General features: G+C 42.7%; 1 protein-coding gene across 11 annotated transcripts in view; it reads left to right on the forward strand.

The window, feature by feature from the left end:
• tns1b (tensin 1b) overlaps window positions 1–20,069 on the forward strand; it is a 229,803-nt gene that overhangs the window by 199,866 nt on the left and 9,868 nt on the right. For 10 of the 11 annotated variants that reach the window (XM_050048049.1, XM_050048047.1, XM_050048053.1 and 7 more), the window contains 7 exons: window positions 4,178–5,692; window positions 10,220–10,413; window positions 10,500–10,638; window positions 14,333–14,428; window positions 15,757–15,937; window positions 16,468–17,510; window positions 17,611–17,697. In XM_050048049.1, the coding sequence (XP_049904006.1) occupies window positions 4,178–5,692; window positions 10,220–10,413; window positions 10,500–10,638; window positions 14,333–14,428; window positions 15,757–15,937; window positions 16,468–17,510; window positions 17,611–17,697 (3,255 nt within the window). The remainder of the gene's footprint in view (window positions 1–4,177; window positions 5,693–10,219; window positions 10,414–10,499; window positions 10,639–14,332; window positions 14,429–15,756; window positions 15,938–16,467; window positions 17,511–17,610; window positions 17,698–20,069) is intronic. The other variant, XM_050048052.1, reaches the window with a different exon arrangement.

Below are 20,069 nucleotides of genomic sequence, written 5' to 3' on the forward strand. Positions count from 1 at the left end.
CCCCTTACCCCCCACCTCCCACATGCACTGCCAAACAGGCTGTTGTGATAGACCTCCCACATACGCACACACAGCGGGAGCAGCCTTTAGACTAGTGTGAGCCACTGAGCAGCAAGCAACAGCAGCAGCTCTACTGATCCGGCCAGACAGCTTTTCAGGAGAGGGAGGAGAAGGAACAGTAGCTAAAGCCAACTCCCCCCAACTCCTGCTGTAATCCCTCATGTCCCACCCCGGGGGCTACTCTGCAGGGTTTTTCATAGCTTAGACTGGGACCGTACCTTCATCCACTGCTTACACAGGTAGGGGAACCTCTTCCTGTGGAGGTGTTTCTGCTATTTCCTTTGACAAGGCTTTGACATACTTTTAATGTGACTTGTTAAAGTGTTGTAGTTCAGACATTCAGGATGTGAAATCAGCTGAGCTGTGTGACTGATCATCCTAATCGCACAAGTCTCATTTGGCTAAGGGGTAGATGATTATAAAGGTACTGAAATGGAGAAAGTGAAGGGAGCTCTTCCTTCACGACTTCTGTCTATGTTTATCTACATGACTGATGCATTAAAAGAGTGTGTGCAGTCATGAGGATGGGAATGCAGCCACAGTCCCAAACTTGATACTTGCAGTTTCACGAGCTGTATAAATGTGTTGTGATGACTTGATTTGGAGCCTCCTATCATAGCAGTTAACTTTTTAGGGGAGACAGCATTGACTTAAGTGGAGAATTTTAAATTAACAGCTAGCAAAAGCCTTAAAGTTTGGAGAAAAAAATTAGAAGTTGAAGTTTGTGTGGCTATCATTTTAAGCTCTGGTCTCTATTGATTATGATAATCATGACAGCTATACTGAGCAGACTAGATCACATGTACTGACACTGAAGATACTTTGTCCAAATGGCAGGTGATACTGCAACAGACTAGGGCTGCACAATATATTATTTTTTTATTTCTAAATCCTCATAATGATGTCAACTTGTGCGATAAATACATTGCGTAAGACTTCGATGTTGCACTTAGAATGTAGGAAGGTATTATATTTATATCTGTAGGTGGTATTTGGTCTAATAAGCACCATACTGTTAACTCTCTGGCCAATCAGACAGAGCCCTCGCTGTCAGACATTGGTTGGTCAGAAGATAGCTCCTTTTATGCTGCCTCTTCATGGCGGGAATTTTACGTTGTTATACTGCTTAGCCGTTGTGTATAAAGGGTAGAATTGCGCAATGGGGGGACAATGTTGTCTCTCCTATAAGCCAGCATCAGAGGTAGTTAGAGCGCTGAAACGATGTCAGTATAAATAAGACAGCTGGCAGAATGGGATAGTTGGCGGCAGGGGTGTGACATTTTGATGACATGTTATGCATGCAACCCACGCGGGAGATTTAAAAAGTAGGTGGTAGCAGTTAGCAGCTAACTCAAAGAAGAAGAACCGCTGCAAAAATGTCCTCAAATTGGGAAAACATTGAGGTGTGTTTGCTACTTACTCTCCAAGCAAAGGACAAGATTAGCTGCCATATAACAGGGACGGTAAATGATTGTTATTGCCATGTTAAAGCCATTGTTATTGTTTGTAAAGTGCTGCCGATGCATCTGTTATATGTCACATTAGAGGCTGACATTGTTGTGTTGTTTGTCACACCTTTTTTGTTTCCCCAATGATGGCATCCTCTCTAAAATCACACACTGGAGTGACATGATGCCGCCATTGTTGGTTCTGTGTAAAAATGCAAAGGCAGCATAAAGAAGGGACTTCATAGCGGACCTACAGCACAATGTCTGTGTAAAATGGGCTGATGAGTGCAGACGTAAGAGTGAATGACAGGAAATGATGTCTTAAGAAAATAGCACATTAGCTGTCTGGCAAATTTTGGATACAGGAACGAAGAGGTGGTATGAGCACAGGTACTGTGAAAGTCTGAGTCAAGAACTGACTTCACACTATCTGTTTATTTATCACAATTAACATTAATATCAGGGTATTCAACAATGTTATTGGATATTTTCCTCATGTTATGCAGCCCTACAACAAGCCATTATCAGACTTGACATGCTAGAAGCAACCATAACCTCTTTTCCTCACGTGGTAAACCAGTGTACCAATCAAAGTAAACTCACTAACAGATTAGTAGTGGAAAACATACGCTGTGTTTGTCTGTGACCGAGAGCCACCAGATTTGTTTCCATCAGCAGCCTGACAGTGCAGCCGCTACAGTGCGCCATTCCCTTGGCAAGTTGCCCTGGGCCCAGCCAAGGAGACCTTGCAGTACCCAGCTTGTGTACGCCCACCAAGCTCCATTACAGAGCCCTGTATTCACTGAAGCTGAGCTTGAGATATCTATAAGTTACAGAGACACAGACAGCTTCTTTGTGCAACTCCTTTCCCAGCTGTAGAATCTGATTTGGCTATCAGGACATGCCTCATCCTGAGGTTATGAGGTTTCTTGCGAACTTTAATGGGCAGTAGAAGAGGAATTATTTGACAAGGTATTGTTTTGTTGTTGAATGCGTAACTACACAAACTGTTACTTAATGGTGTGGAGGAGTGAGCTGAGGTAGTTGTGATTGTTCAGACATTACACATAAATCTGTCAGTATTGATGCAGTATGTTGGCTGTATTAGAGAATGCAGGAGGGAGGGAAAAAAGTACATGTAAGCTTGTGCATGTGTGTGTGTGTGTGTGTCAACCTTTTCAGTACGTTGAGCTTTTGTTTTGCTTTGGGTTTCGGAGGCCAGGAAAAGCCTCCTTGCCTTCTCTACTCAGTGAGGCTGATTTTCCAGTGATGACTAAATTCTTCTGATTGGGGCACCCTACTTCCTCTACACTGGGCTTTGGGTGTGGCTGTGTGTATATGGTTATGTGCATGGCCATATATGCAGGGGTGCCCCCAGAACTTTTTCGTAGGGGTGGCCAGAAGGGGCCCCTGAAAAATTTAGGGGTGGCACATGAAAATCAAAAGCCATAACTGAATTTCAGGAATTTTATTATGCTGTTGAATTATATAGGCTAGTTTAAAACTATCTTAATATGGGAGTTAAGGAATCATATACTTTGATTTCTAACTTTACAGTTAATAATTTTGATTATCTGATGTGCAAAGACTACTACTGGTATAGTTAACATTTTGAGCTGCACAACAATCCTGTTTTAAAATGTATCTGTGCATGTGTCTGGAGATACATTGTTTTTCAAATGTAGGCTGGTTGTCCTTTCCTTTAAAAAGACAAATATACAACTTTCATTCAATGGAGTACTTTGATTGTAAGAAACAAAACATCTGGCAACAACACTTCTCAAGCTTAGTGGAAACTTGTGGGTTTCCCTTGCATAAATTTTGCATTATTTTGGAGCGCTAGTCAGTCCCCTTCCTGACAACTATGCTGACATGTATGGTACCAATGGATGACTTAGAATTCATAGGATAGCACTACCTTCATGCTAGCTTAAACAGTGAGCTCACCCACAGCCTCTTTGAGACAGCAACTGTATCGTAGGGGCCATGGCCCCCATTTGGGGACACCACTGCATGTACAGTATGTACAGTGTATGTGCATGTGCATTTGTGTTCAGTGAACACCATCTACATTGCAGTATTCCATCCAAGCTCATGATATATATATACATACTCACCCTTACAACAAATCAGTCGATTGAAAGTCTGTGATGTCCATTAAACCATCCGTTTTCTACATCAGCTGATCCTGTTCACAGTTGGGGGGGATCAAATAAAATCAACAAGTGATTCATCTTCTATTATGCCGGTATCCCTCAGGTGACACATATATCCAATTGGCTTGAGAAAGTGCAAGGCAGCTCCTGTGATTTCATCTTTTTTCCACAGTGCATGCCACAGACCCTGCTCATTTCCTGAAGCTGGTAGAATAGGTGGACATGAGCCAGTGTTTAATTTAACTGCAGCTGTTTTGGCAGTGCCCACACAATCTCCAGATAGCCCTGCTTCCCTCTGTGATAGTCCCTGACTTTGCCTCTTAGTGTCTTGATGAATCCTGTGTGCCTATATTTAGAGGATTACACATTTATTTCTGCAATAGCCAAAGTACTTTGGCTCTGAAAGTACTTCGGCAATTGAAAATGAAAGGGTTGAGGAAAGCTGAATGGTTGTTGATTGTCATCTTTGTTTTTTTAACTCTAATGAGCCTCTGTCATTCTTGTTTGTTTTAGAAGTCATCCATACCGAAGGGCCCCTGGACGGCAGCCTCTACGCCAAAGTTCGCAAAAAGGAGTCAGTTGAAGGAACGGTCACAGCGAATGGCCTCCCGCCCACTGCTGCTGAACATGCCCTACCTGCGGTAGACCATGCCTTGTCAGTGAGCAGCGACTCAGGAAACTCTACTGCCTCCATTAAAACCGACCGAACTGATGAAGCAGCAGCAGCTCCTCAGGTTTCCACAGTGAGCCAGACACACGTTCCTGTAGGTGAGGAGCTACCCTCAGTTCATCACCACGCCCCACCTGTACAACAACCAATCAGTCCCCAAGAGAAACAGGAGCTGGATCAGCTGCTTAGTGGCTTGGAAGGGCCCATGCATCGACAGGGCTACCTGTCCACCCCGACCTCTGCTGTTGGAGGTATGCTTCACCTGGTGCCTGCCCAAGTCCATGTCAATGGGCATAGTAGCATTGACCGTGAGACAGACATTTTAGATGATGAGCTGCCTACCAGTCAAGAGGGCAACAGTGTGGACAGTCTAGGGACATTCTCCTCCACGGATGGTCGGGCTACACCAGCGGATCTTTACTACCAGCCTGAGTCACTTGTCAATGGCCAGGACCATGTGCCGTATCTGGAGCGCAGTGTCCCAGAAAAACCTCTGGAAACTGTCCAGCCACAGGTTGGTATATCCAACAAGCCTGTCACTTTGACCCAAAGTGATTCAGCCCCATCCTCGGGTAATTACATAGCTACCCAGAATGGCAATTTGTACCGCTCTCAGTCATTTGGAGCAGAGCCAAACTCTATGCCACAAGCTCCCACGCGCACCACCAGTAGCAGGGAGGCCGTCCAGCGCGGCCTCAATGTTTGGCAGCAGTTTGGTGTACCAGAGGAGCCAGTAACTGACGGCCTTACTTTTAGTCCACCTCCTTCTGTAGCAGTGATGCCCAGTCACCACAGCCTCCCACAATTCCCTCACCGCCACAGCGCCTCCCAGCAAGAAATTGAGCAATCTATTGAAACCCTTAATCTCCTCATGTTGGACCTGGAACCAGGCCGTTCACTGGTGCCAAAGTCTCAAAGTGCTCCACTGCGGGAAAACAGTGTTGTAGTAACCACCCAGCCGTCCTTCTCTCAGAGCCAACCCAGGCCCTCCTCCCAGGCAGATGCCAACATTCGTACCCACTTTTCTGGCCCCACATCCAGTCTGGCCAGCCACTCGCCTCCTTCTGAGACATCACCTGGGAAGCCTAGAACACCAGAGCCTGCACCTGTTCAGGGATCTCTGAGTTACACATCTGAAAGGGCTGGGATGAGTCCTTCCTCACAAGCCTCTCCGGCTGCAGGTGGTCAATTCCAGCTCAAACCCGTCACTAGCTACCCACCAAGCACATTGTCCCAGTCTGCAGAAGTTTCTGAGCCCCAGAGAAGCCCCAGTGCTGCCTCAGCATCACCCCAGCCAAAAGATACGGAGCAAGATGAAGTGTTCAATGTGGAAGGTCTGGTGGCTCAAAGAGTGGCTGGTAAGATCCAACATTATTTTATCTTGATACAATCACTCCATTTGTGACCTCAGTACCTTTTAATTTAAAGAATGATTTTCCTTTAGACGTATTTAAGTGGCCTCACAGATTTCTATAGATTCTACAGAATGAAAAAATATTAACCAACAAAAACAATATTACAATCCAGTATTTCCACAGACGCAGCACTGTTCTCTGCCCCAGCTCTTTTTAAGTGCACCCAACACTGAAGAAATGTAGCACACTTTGTGACAGACTGCTGAGATCACAGATGTGACTAACCGACATCCAGACTTCGCCTTTACTTGCAGAAGGAAACCTCATTGTTTAGTTTTACATAGTATGATGAGGCAAAAGACATTGTACTCTGATGTTAAACCGTTCTTTTTATTTGAAAGCCCGCTTGCTGTCCATAGAGCTCACACCCTAAAATTCTCCCATAAGGCTTTGCACAGAGCTGAATCTTGGTTGTAACTTTTTCCAAGAAGCACCCACAACTACATTTGGTTCATTATTTCTACAACCAATCCTTTATCCAGTAAAAATTATCCCATTGTTTACTGGTCATTGCTTGATTTTAAGTTGCATATTGTCAGTATCATTCATTGTACCAGTTGTGTGTAATCTTTGTTTCCGTGGCAGCAAATGCAGGGCAGAACATGTACTAAAGAGTAACATCGATGCCACCAGCCATGCACTGTACACATAGACTCTCAGAAAACACTGTTCTGTCCTTATCTCATTTCCTGAATGTCACCTCATCGGCCCCATCATTCAGGCTTAAACAGGAAATGTTCTCTCCAGTCCAGCAGGTTGACTGTCCCTAGATAAGTACATCAGACATCCTGCAGAGCAGCAAGAAAGTCAACATAAAAGAGTGTGATAGCTGAGCCCTCAGATAACTAAAGCCAGAAAGAGGTTTCTAGAATCAACAATATAGCTCACTTAAATGCCATTAAAGTGCAAGCAATTGTCCACGTTACACAGTGCTGAATGCCAGTTTAACACCATTAGGAGTTAGAAATGTAGTGTATGGTTTATGTGAAGTAAATGAGACCCACGTTGGCTTGTTTTCAACTTCCTGTATCATAGAAATCCTTTTTTCTTGACTTGTTTGGAGACCTTAAAGACAAAACTGTCTCACTTATGGTTTTTATGTAGATTTCAAAGGTAAGCATGCACATCAACACTTACAGGTTGATGTTTAAACTGGTAACTGAAATGAGTGTTTTTTTTTTATATATATATATATATATATATATATACACACATGGAAAATATCTGTCAGTTACCTTCCTGTTCTTTCCGCAGGCGAGACCCCGTATTGCTTGTTTTCTTTTTCCCTTTAGTTTTGTCATCATCATTCTTCTTTCATCATCCATCTGTTTATCCAGAATACTCGGCTCGTGTCCAAAGCGTCATCCCCAGCATGACCTCTTCTCAGTCTGAGCACCGCCGCTCTCACTCCTTCTCGGGTTGGTTCTCCCATCCTGTCCAAAGAAAAACTTTAAAAAAAAGGAGAGGTCCTTTTTTTTAAGTGTTCCCAGTTCAAGTCTGTATCTGCTTTGCCTTTGACTGCAGTGGCCTTTGATCTGCATTTAACCATTTCTTGTTTCATAATTGATTGCCCCATCTGCAGCTACTCATTTTGTTTTTGTTTCGCTTCCTCTTTCTTTCTTTCATACATAACACATGTTTTTCTGTCATTCTTGGGTTTGCAGAGCAGCGTCATCATCCAACTAACCACTGATTCCTCTCTGCACACATACTCACCCTTCATTCCTTTTGTTTGTTCTGAGTTGCAGTTTTCTATCTCAAGGTTAGAGAATTACCTAAACTGTGGTGTAGGAAAAAAACCCCAACTGGATAATGTTAAAGTTTCGCAAGAACGAGACAGAGGAGGCACAAAGGAGGCTCTGTCCCTTGCCAGGAGAGTGCATGTCACAAGATCCATTTTGCCAAACTCGGGGAACAATATGGAGGCCAGGATACACTGGCCTCATTCAAGGCTGCTTTTTTCACTCGCACTGTTTTGAAGATTTATAAAGCCAGACAAAGGACACCAAATCTAGGAGAGAGACCACAGTCCTAGTTGGAAACATCACTAAAGCTGTATGTGTCCACTGGGACACAGCAACCACAATGCAGACAGGATTGTTCTGCTTAGGGCCCTAGGGTGTCAGGGGCCAGTCTGCCCTCATTACCGCAGACAGCAACATCCTTTCTAGTGATGCAACACAACAACAAAGTTAAATGATACAGAATAGATCTTCTATTCTACAAGGAGCATTCACGCACATCATTGCCTTAGATGACCTCTCTCAGTTGCAGGTGTGCACATGTGGAGACTGTGGGTTCCCTCCTTTTAAAAAAAAAAAAAAAAGATCACCTATCAAGTTTAGGTTTTTGGAATCAACCCCATGCTTATCCACATGATGACTGGACTTTAAATAGCTGGGAAATGTCAGTCCTCGAGAATCTCCAGCCATCCCAGCTGGAAACCATTAACCGTAGCCAGGGCAACAGCGCAGTGTTTGACAGTACTCTGCTGCTGAGCAGTGCATCGTGGGTACATCTGGTTCTCAGTTTTTAGGCTCGGCATGATGGTGGGTGTGTTTCTGTTTGGGGGTGTTGACTACATGCTTTTCAAAGCTGTCAGTTCCACGAGTTTTTAACCAACACCCTGCCAACACTATGTCAAGCTGGAGATACATCAAGCATCCTAACAGATGGCATGATTGGCACTTATTTATCACAGATTTTTTTCTATTATGTAAAAATACTACACATTTCTATAAATAAATACATTGATTTATTAACCATAAGATATAGCGATAATACAAAACAACATAAGACAACGCAGGAAAAAAATCCTTTTATTACCTCAGATTTTATACTTGGGTGGCAAGTGAAGCTAACTTCAGTCCTCACACTTAACTGTTTGATATTTCACAGCTGCTATCACTAAACTTTCCCTACATATAATTGGCCGGGGTTTTGCACCTTCACTTCAAAAGAAAGCTGCTTGAAGATGATCTTATTATTTTCATGTTTCCATGATGGTCAGATTTGGAGGTTGTGTCGACGTTCTTTTTTTTCCCTCCATGTGTGGAAAGATCTGTCAGCATCAGGCTGACAAAAGTCGTCGCTTTTAGCTTGGGTTTGTCTTCAGTTTCCTGATGAGATCATTCCACTTCTGCTGAGACATTTTCTCATGTGAAAGAGGAGCTATAAAAAACAAGTTAACAATAAGTTAACTCAAGGTCAGTCAAACATATTATTAATCAATTTGTTTCAGTGACAGAATTTGAAACATCAACACTTGAAAAAAACACTTTGAAAGCTGCCTCAGCACAAACAACTTGGGCTGCACAGAATGTTGTCACATGGCAACAAATACGGACTGAAGCAGCATATTTTGTAAGAAAAAAACTGAATTGAATTGTGAATTGTGGAAATGATTACATCTTCTTTTTTTTTTACTTTTGGACTTAACAACGCTCTGGAGTAATTGGGAATGTTTGGATCACGTGTCAGAAACAATCCCCTGCAGCCACCACTGGAATCTAATTTAACAAATGCTATAATACTAATGCAGCCTGAACTTTAACTGTGCAGAAATACAGAGTTTTAACAGAATGAATAGACAACATCAGTGTTATAAATAAAGCTGTTGGAGCTGTTGAACTATTTGATACAGCCTTACAAACAACACTACAGAATTAATCATCCCAATTGTCCCACTTTTTTCTTAAACTCATTGTACTTCCCATTAACCTTCATCTTGTTCCAAGGCGCAGGGCAGCCAGTGATAGTCTTTCACACTGCCTGTGCAGCTTTGCTACCTCCACCCACCAGTCATTGGTATTGCATATTTAGCATAAAGCTCTTAAATCAAATCCTGTTTGTTTTATGCTGGTAGCTTTTCCCTTTCTCTCTGGATCTCTCAGTTCACCAGATTAACTGAAATGAGCTTACTGGCTGTTTGAGGTTCAGCCAGATCTGGCCCCACAGACGCATTAGATAACAAACATACAGCTCACACCAGTGTATCACAAAGTTTCGATTATTTGTGTAGGAGAACATTTCCCCATAAGCAATCCAAAAAAAAGTTTATTCGTTTCAGCTAATACTAGAAGGGGTGATATGCAGCATATTTCCAAGGTCAAGTTTTTATTTGCACTAAACTTTGAAACACCTACGGTAGTTTGTGTGTTGTGTTTTTTTGGGGGATAACATGGAGTGGGTTTATTGATGAATTAGAGAATTTCTTTAATTCTTGTGACTTGATTGGCTTCGGTTTGATCAGCAGCTAACCCTTCATTAAGCTTGTGTGTGAGCATGTTAAAATTATAAGTTTAAAGCCTTCTGCAAAAGGCACACAATGGTCTGTGCGGTGAGCATTCACAGTGGCTGACAACCATTAACTTCTGATGACGATGATGGCATTGCTGGAGGAAAGCAGTGGAATGGAGCAGCAGTTACCAGCCCTTGCTGAATTTTAACACTCACCGCGTGTCATCTCAGGTGTCCAGGCCCGTGCAGCATCCGTGGATGAGCCTGCGACTCTGCCCCGTCACCGCATAACAAGCGACGGCCAGTACCAGAATGGTCCCGACGACAGTACCTCTCCTGATGTCCCTCTTCGCTCCCCCGTCCGCTGTGTTTCTCCAGAGTTTGTCAACGCCATAGCAATGAACCCCGGAGGACGACCTAAGGAGGTAGAAAGCATACACCTTGGAACATGTGTTTACCACTGTTTTCCATGTTTACATGTTTTTTTTGTTTTTTTTGTTCCACTCTTTAGAGACACATGCACAGCTACCGTGAGGCCTTCGAGGAGATGGAGGGTGGCCCCATCAGTCCTACACCTGTAGTTGGTGGTGAGGTGTTTCCCCAAACCCCTGCCTTCCCCATCTCGCCGCAAACCCCTTACTTCAACCTGTGTAAGTTCCCCCTCCGGCTGACAGAGGGCACTGTGGAGCTCAAGCGTAGCTTCTGTAGATCCTAAATCCTAAATTAAGGTTTTATTTGACAATTGTATCATTCTTATCTTGACATTAGTCTTGAGATGTGTCCTTACATTCACTCTTGAATGGCTTATTTTAGTGATAAGGTTAGGTAGCATTTAGGGATGTCGGTGTTAACCATTAATCGGTTATCAGCTGAGATTATTTTTGACGAGTTATGCATGTCATCTATAGGTTAATTTTACTGCTCTTCAGTTTACTGCACTGCACAGCAACCAGGTCTGGTGGGAGCTAGCTAGCTAGCTATGCTGCTCATTGGGCAATTACTGCCAGAAATGCCTTCCCAAACCAACAGCATTAAGTCGCTCAATTTTTGAGCCGCAAACCCCTTTTAGCAATGTTAACTATGTTATCACTATTAGCTCTGTTAGCATCATTAGCAGCGTCAGTACAGGTAGTGGTGCTAACATAGTTAACAAAGCTAAAGGGTAATTGCCACTAAAAATGATGCCACTTTCTCAGTACAGCTACCTGTGGGGAGACCAGAGGGTGTCCACCATGTTTTAGCAGCAACACTGTTGCACTACCAGAATAGCATTACCAGTGGTAATCGCCGAGTGAGCAGCACTGCTAGCGTGATCCCACCTGATCGGGGTGGTGCACATTGCGGAGCAGCCAAGGCTTATGTTAGCTACCTAGTTAAAACTGGAAGGTGGGCAGTGGGTACTTTGTTTCCTAAAATGAACCAGTTAGTTACCACTTAATGGGTATCAGATTATCAAAAGCAAAGTTAACCGAAACTGACATCCCGAGTAACATTCATCGGCATTTGATAAATGTCTCGTTTTTAAGTGGAACAACAGAAATGTAGATCAACGTGAACTTACTGTAGGAAAGGTCTTGAGGTGTAAAAGGTTCCGTCATGTATTGAGACTCTTGGCAGACACTCAAGGTACTTTATCTTGACTTACACTAATTTCTTTCTTTATGTACTCCATTTGGTACGACATATTCCAAGCAGTGAAAAAACAACCTCATTATTACCTCATCTCATTTTATTCAGATTGTAAATGGGCTGCATTTCCAATGTACGAGGGGGACGTTGCAGTGTTCTGGCCTTGTGTTGGCTCATCAAAATGCCTTAGTGGCCACATCTCGTAAAGACTGAATCCCCATTTTCTCACAAGAATGTCTGCAGTCATCAGTCAGTACATGCAGAATAAGAAAAAAGGGAAAGAGAGACAGAGTCAGTTTGGAATTACCTGTGTCCAGATTTCAAGTGTGGCCTGCTACTTGATTACATGTAATCTTCATCTCTCTCTTCTATCCAGCCTGTCTCTTTTCTGTTTCACAAAGAAGAAATAAGTTGATATTACAAGGACGGCGTGCTTATTTTATTCAAGTCCAGAAAATAGAAAGGATATATACAGACCAACAGACATACACATACTCATCTCCCCAACTCGTCCTCTGACAGCCCCCTCTCTCAGTCTCATATACACCCCACACTAAAACAAGAGTCATGTATTAGGTAACGCGTCGTTGGCCAACTCTACCAATGACCTCATCCAGTCCTCTAGCCTATCTCCCCCAGGGCACACCCATAAAAGTTAGTCATAAAAACTCACACCATATTTTTAACACCCGCTCTGTGGCATAACATCCCTCCTTCTCCTAAAAGTGAGAACATTGCGTACGCAGTGACGCTGAGCAACAACCTTTTCTGAGATAAACAAAGAATGTTGAATCTTGGGTGAATTAAAAGGGACAAATTGATATGACATTGTCGCATTAGATATGCATTTTTTAAAAGTGTTTTTCATGGACCTCAAAACCAGATTATCTCAGCTGAGCACAAACTGTAGTTAACTGTCATCAGTTAACTGACATTAGTTTTGCAGTTTTTTTGCAAAACTTGTTAAAGGCACATGGATAGCTAATAGAGTGCACGCCACACCAGACTTACTTCCCATTACACCGTCATCTTGAGTGGTGCGTCAAATCACGTTCCTAAGTGTTCACTCAGCCTGCCCCACACACACCTCCCACCATTAAATGTGGGGCATCAAGGCTGCAAGTACAAAGAATTGATTTGGATTCTTTGGTAAGTGGAGGATGCACGTCTCTCTACCGGAGTTCCACTGTCCCACAACGTCAGCCAAATGGATCCCCTGTCCCTCAATCCCTGTCCCTCCCCCTGCCGAGTGAGCTTTACCCATCACTTATCACAGTCCTGCACTGCTTTGGCATGAGAGCCACACGAGAGCAGCACCGGCGACACAATGGACACAGTGTAGAACTCATATCAGACATATTCAGCAGTTCAACAGTAAACAAGTCTTTTGCTGATAAAATAGATACATGTCATGCAAAAACAGGGAATAACCTCCATTTTCATCAACTGAAAGTCAACACACACAGAGGCTGCGTTTCATTAGTCATTCAACATGCTCTCATTGACTTCCCTTCTGTACTTGCCCTCAGGGGAATCCCCACTGTCGTCATGAGTGCCCTTTTATTTGTCTTAAAAACTGAAGTGAACTTGGTGAGATTGCTTGGAGGGCTGAGGGAGTGAGTCTGCACACCATTTGAGAACCACTGTTAAAATCACATAGCAACAATTTTGAAGATAACCATGATAGAGATGACAAACATACATTTCTACATAAGAAACTGATGTAGCTAATGATACAGTGCCGATGTATTTAAATTATTTGCAGAAGACACCTTCCCCCCATTGAAATGAGTCTAAAGGGTTAAGTTAAGTTAATGAGAGGAAGAGGAAACTACTAATGAAACGCAGCAACAGACACAAACACACATCCATAGACCCATCCAGGTAAAGCACAAAGACATGCTGCTGCTGCTCTCTGTGTTGCTGTTGTCATCTGTGTTTGGGTTCATGTTGCTGCCTTGTTTCACCACAACCAGCACCCTGCCTGCCCTCCCCCAGCAGTCTGTATTACCCAGCTAGTAGTGTCTTGTCCTTTGATAATTGTGCTAGCAATACATGTTTGTTATTACAGGAGTTTTTTTTACCCCCACATTATTTGTGTTTACACTGTGTCAAAATACCTTAATATAAAAAAAATACCTAAAAACAAGCTTCAGTCAATTAAACTCACAAACATGAACAACTGAGGAATCTGAATGCCATTCTCCTGTAACATGACAGGTTCATGGGAAACCATGCACCCTTTTTTCAGTTTGACCCAGCTCTGCCTTGATGTCAACTTGTGTTTGACACACACCTTATTCTGCTGATGGTAGAGTGAGGTGGTGTCACTGCCAGTTTGTCACATAGTGTTTAGTCACATGCATGTTTTGCCCTTCCATCATAGCATGAGCGCACCCCTCTGAACATGTTGCTCCTGTGTGTGAAGCTGTGTTGATGCTGTACTCTCTTGACAGCTGTTTACCTGGTTATTATTATAATAGTATTATCGAGACTGAAGGTCAACTTTAAGCAGGCCATATGGAAATTAAATGGATATTATGGCATTTAGAATTGTTGTTGGCTGTTCTTATACACTTTGACATCATTTACTAATTTAATTATTTTTCTTAAATAAGTGATACTTTTATTGTTAGACTGTGTCAACAGGTAGCAGCTGTCAAGATGTCAGTGATGTATGATGCTGTGTGGTGATAAGTGTCCCATTCTCTTCAGGTCGCTCCCCTCCTGGTCTTGCCAAGACTCCACTGTCAGCCCTGGGTCTGAAGCCCCACAATCCAGCAGAAATCCACCTCAATCAGACAGGCTCAGGTTGGTTGTAACTCCCACTTTATTCAAATCATTCACTAACTGACTGTAGTCATTGTTTTCTAACGCTGTTAAAATGCTTGTGTACAGTTATGCTCATAAGCTTCTACCTATTTTATTATACAACTTAAGTCACAGAGAGTCTGTTTGTCTGCATGCAAGAAACTCTTTTACATCAGTGATTGAAATTTCCATTCAGTCACACATGAGCTTGATAATTCCTGAGTGTCACATTGATGAGTTACTACGGAATTTCAATTTTCTTTTAATAAAGCCTACTGGTTACTTAACCGATTGTGATCACCAAGCACAACGTTTGTGGCCATGAATCCAAAATTCAGTTTTAGTCTCATCATTCCAAATGACTTTTGCTCCACAAATTTTGGGGTTTGTCTAGATGCTGTTTTACATTTTGTAAGTGGCTGCATGATCAGACATATTATCAAAAAAAATGTTTAGTTTTTACAACTTCTGACAGAGTATGTAAATTTATAAGCACAACTGTATATTGGTATTTTTTGTAAAAAAAAAAAATATATATATATATATATATATATACATACATATATATATATATAAACAAAAGAAAAAAGTAAAACTTTATTTATTATTTACTTTGTATTTCGTAAGTGTATGATCATAAATGACAAGTCGGACGTCCTGTCAACCTTCAACCTTTCTCAAAATACACTCTTTGTTCGTGCAACTAAAGGCTAAATGGGAGCACTTTATCACTAGTAATATTCCTCATGAACTGTGTTCTTTTGACATTCCCTGTCACACACACACACACACACACTCACACAATAACACACACACACACACACACACACACACACACACACCAAATTAAATGTATAGCACAGATAAAACACTCTTTCCAACTGCCTGCTATACCTCTGTTCCTTTACATTATTCTGTTTCTCTGGATTATCTCCAATGATGCTCCACAGATGATGAGAGCAGTGAGGGTGAGGAAGGTAAGAGTGCTGCTCTGATGCCACAGATCATCATCGACATTCGACGTGTTAATCGCCTCCTCCTCATTTTGCTCTACCTATTGCTCAGTTGTAGTCCACTTACATATCGTGTGTGGCAAAACCATTTCTGTTTTCATTTCTTGTCTAGAAAAGTCACAACCACTCTCACGGCAGCATACACTATTGCATCATAATAATTCCATCTTGTGTCACTCTGTTTTCACTGTTTTCTTTATTTTTTAAGGCATAATATCACCGTCACACAACTACAGTACTACAAATACAGACAGAAAAAGCACAAGTGGTGTAAATGTGTGGCTCACAGACAAACTCTTTCTCTCTGTCATGCAGCACCAAGAAGCTATGTAGAGTCTGTGGCGAGGTCGGCTGCAGCAGGCGGAGAGCAGTCCACGTCACCTCGGAGCCATAGCCCACCCGCAGAGACTACAGGGCAGCAGAGAAGTCCAAGTCCCACGTCCCACACACTGAACCCGCCTTTGTCCAGCAGCAGCCCCATCCAGAGCTCACAGGGGTGAGCCAAATACATAATGCTCTTTCACTTTTTGGTCCAAAGACCAGATCTTAGACCAGAAATGAGTAATTGTGTTAAAAAAAGATTTGATGTGTGTGTCCTTCATTTTGTTTAAATCAAAGAGTTGCCTTCTGGAGCCATAGGTGGCTTCTTTGCGGGGACATATCCTGCCAGTCGCTCATTTTTGTATAGTGTTTATGCCTTCTACTCAAATATTCAGATTTTCTGCTTAGATAGATACAAATGAACAAAGGTTTGTATCTTTCGAGGCAGGGTTGTATGAGGAACGGATAGATAGTCATTGTATTACACACAGTCAATGTGCTCCCCATTTGGAGAAGCAGGCAGGAGTACCAACACGGAAGCTGGGGCAGCAGCAGTCCACAGCAGTACATTGCTGAGCTCCCATGGTGGTACTCCTGCCAACGTCTCCAAACTGTGTTTTAGTCTGCAAAGTCATCCGTCCAAACAAATAGTTTGATGTGTGTAAAACTTGCGCTGGTTCATAAATGTTTCCAATTGTCTTCCAGTGATCACCCCTTGGCAGAGAGCAGCATAAGCACTCCGTCCCAACCAACTACTGATTCGGGCTTCCGCTCCCAGGCTACAGAGAGTGCCTACCCCACTCCCACCCCCTCATATCAAGCCCTGAATACCCCCACGTCTTCCTACCTAGATTCCAGCTCTCCGACCTCTTCCTACCTTGGCACTACTACCCCTACACTGTCCTACCTTGGGCCAAACACCATACCTGGGAGCTATGTAGCCTCAGATCCCAGCCCGCCCACCTCAGAACCCTCCCAGACAATGCTCAGCCACGGCAGTCCCCATGCACAGCATCGGACAAACGTCCTTGGCTCCACCTACAACCCCCTCCTCCAGCAGCGCTCGTGCGCTAATCAGGACGGTTCTATCATGGGTCAGCAAACATCAACAACTGATGGCTTTGATGTAGGTATGGTAGGTCTCAGTGGAAGTCCCATCCTTGGTCGTTGTCCGTCTCAGGGAGCTCAGAGCAGCCCAGTCCTCAGCAGACAGGCCTCTTCAGGACAGGGGTCTCAGCGGAGCCCGGTCCTCAGTAGACAGCCGTCCCTGGGTCAGCCAATGCAGAGCAGCCCCGTGCTCAGCCGACAGCCATCTGTCACACAACCACAAGGAAGTCCAGTTTTGGGCCGCCACCCATCTGTATCGCAGGTATCCCAGAGAAGCCCCAGTCTGGATCGTCACCCAATGCACAGCGGTTACACCACCCCGGATGAGAGACATGGGAACCTGTCGAGACAGAGCAGCTCCTCTGGCTACCAGGGACCTCCTACTCCTTCCTTCCCCATCTCGCCCGCAGGCTACCAAGATGGGGGGATGATGGGGATGGGTGTAGGTTTCCGGCAGGGCAGCCCAGCCCCTGGTTTCCAGCCCCAGCTTCCAGAGAAGAGGCGCATGTCGAGTGGCGATAGACCAAACGGTGCACAGTCCTATGGCACCCTGAACGGGAAGATAATGTCTCCAATGAGTGGAGGAAGCACTCCCGGCTACTTCCACACCCTCTCTGACTTCTCAAGGTTTAATATGCCAGGTGAGGACATACATTACCTGAAGTGACATGAAAACAGATGTGGTTCTTTTTTTGCTCCTTTCTCTCCGTGTCTGTGACATTCTTTTGTTATTTGTTGCAGATGGAAGTCCTGAGAGCAGGCTGAATGTCAAGTTTGTCCAAGACACGTCCAAGTTCTGGTATAAGCCAGAAATTTCCAGGGAGCAAGGTGAGATGCTGAAAGACTGTTCCCTTAAATGACCTTTAGACAATTATTGTAACATTTCTTGCCCTTTAATTGTGTTTATTTGAATGATTGTCCAAGTGTGTGTAGGTATTTTTGAAGGTTTTTCATTTTTTTATCTGCCTGCTGAGGATTGGAAGTTCAGTGTGTGCTATTGTAGCAAAAATGTTTACACAGTTATATTACAGAATATTCCATCTACCTAAAAGCTATGTTTTACACAGAGCAAACATTTAAATGCAACACTTAGTTTTGCTCCAATTTTGGGTTTAAGTTAAAGATCTAAGACTTTTTCATGCACTTATTAGATAAATTCATCTCAAATTTTGATAACAAATTTGTTAATGTCAGTGTTAGTGAGCACTTCTCCTTTGTCAAGATAATCTATCTACTACTGATTAAACAGCATCATTACTAAAGGTTTGAGCAGAAATTCTTCAGTTGTGCCAAACAAGTGTTGCATCAGCTGTTGGAGTGGCTGGTCTCAGATGATTTTGCTGGTAAAGACAATATGGAAGTTCTGAGCTGGTGTGACTAACTACATGTGGTACATGTTGTGAGGGTGGTTGGATGTACTGCCAAATTCAGGGACTGATATTGGAAAAGGCTAATGATCTTGAAATGAACATTCAGTTGACCGGCAACCGCTTTGGTGGACATTCCTGCAGTCTGTATGCCAATGGCACGTTCTCATAAAACTTGTAACCTAAACCTGTAAAAAATGAGAGCAAAAACAAAAGTGCTGTGATAAAATTTTTGTTCATTATAAATGTATCAGAGATTTACCCCCATACCGCAACTATGTTCATCAGTGACAGAGTGACTGCTTACCTTGCTAAAAGAAGTATAAAAGGAACTTGTTTTTAGCAATATTTTGTCTGATTGGTTGCAACACACAAAGCACAGTAATGGACAGTGGAGAAGTGGATTATTCTTCAGGAGTGGTTTGAAAACTTTCTATGAATGTCCTGGTACCTTGGTTGTGAGGTCAGTGGCTGTTGGCCATCCCATCTGTATTTGCTCATGGCCAGTATTGGATTATATCATGTTAAATACAAGCACATGTTCAACTGCAATGACATCACACACGCACACACATACACACATGCACAGTTTAAACTTAGTGCCATGCACTCACAGAAGAAAAGCCACACCATATGTAAAGAATTAGGGAACATCTGCATGTGTTGCTCATCTCATCCATCTTCCTTCCTTAAACTATCACATGTGGACAGGCTGAGGCATTGAACTTAATAGTGAAGTAATTGATCTAAAGCGTTTCTCCTTGAACAATAGCGTGTCTAAAACAAAGTGTCATGTTAAAGGTTTAATGAAATACAGACTGACAGCAATTTTTTAAACAAAGGGTCAGGACTTGACTCGCTGCTTTGCTCTTGGTCATTCTTGTAACTTTTAACTACCGTTTTCCTTTAGTTTAACTTGATCCCTTAATGAGCTGATTTCTCTGACCTCCAAAGTCTGTTTCCCAAATTTAATCTGTATAGTATAAAGGCATTCAATTGCTAATGTGACTAATATACCCTGCTTGAGTGCTGCCTGTGTCTTGGCCTGTCTGGTCAGTGTTGTATGTCATATGTTTTTACTGTGTCCTGCCAAGGGATTGCAGATATCATTTAGCTCCAAACTAACACTGATACACTACATCAAAGGAGGAAAGTTTTACAAATATAGAACCTCCATGGATCATAATTGTTTGACTTGTTTTTTCTGCATGTGTATTTTTACTTTTAATAATTAATATTAGGGTTTGGAATCACCAGAGGATCCACGATACAATATTATCACAATACTAAAGTCACGATACAATATTATTGCAATTTCAAATATGTTGCGATATGCTTAGCATTGCGATAAAATATATTGCGATTTATTGCCTTTTTTCAACTGTAAATTATGTCATCATAGGAAAACTTTGTCAACATCTGTTTTATCTAATAAGATAAAGTTCCCATTCTGTTTATCTCATCTCAGCCATTTTTTTTTGGTGGAAAATGTGTCTAGTGGACTGAAAAAGCAATTGATTAAATTATTCTAGTATGCAACCTAAAGTTAAATTTATTCATTATTATTTATCACCGTTTACATTTGCTACCCCTTTAAAACTTAAATTGCTAATTTCTCTTTTGTTCGGATCCCCAACACCTGTTTGCTCTGAGCACATTCACCATTATACTATCTCTGTCATTTGCTCAATTACACACTCTCTATGCAATGAGTGACTTCTGAAGAAATTAACATGTGAGGTAATGGAGTTTATACAGTAACAAGTGAGTGTGTATAGTGTGTGTGTGTGTGTGTGTGTGTGTGTGTGTGTGTGTGTGTGTGTGTTTTAATAA

The sequence above is a fragment of the Epinephelus moara genome, chromosome 7 (assembly GCF_006386435.1).
Source record: "Epinephelus moara isolate mb chromosome 7, YSFRI_EMoa_1.0, whole genome shotgun sequence".
Lineage (NCBI taxonomy): Eukaryota > Metazoa > Chordata > Actinopteri > Perciformes > Serranidae > Epinephelus > Epinephelus moara.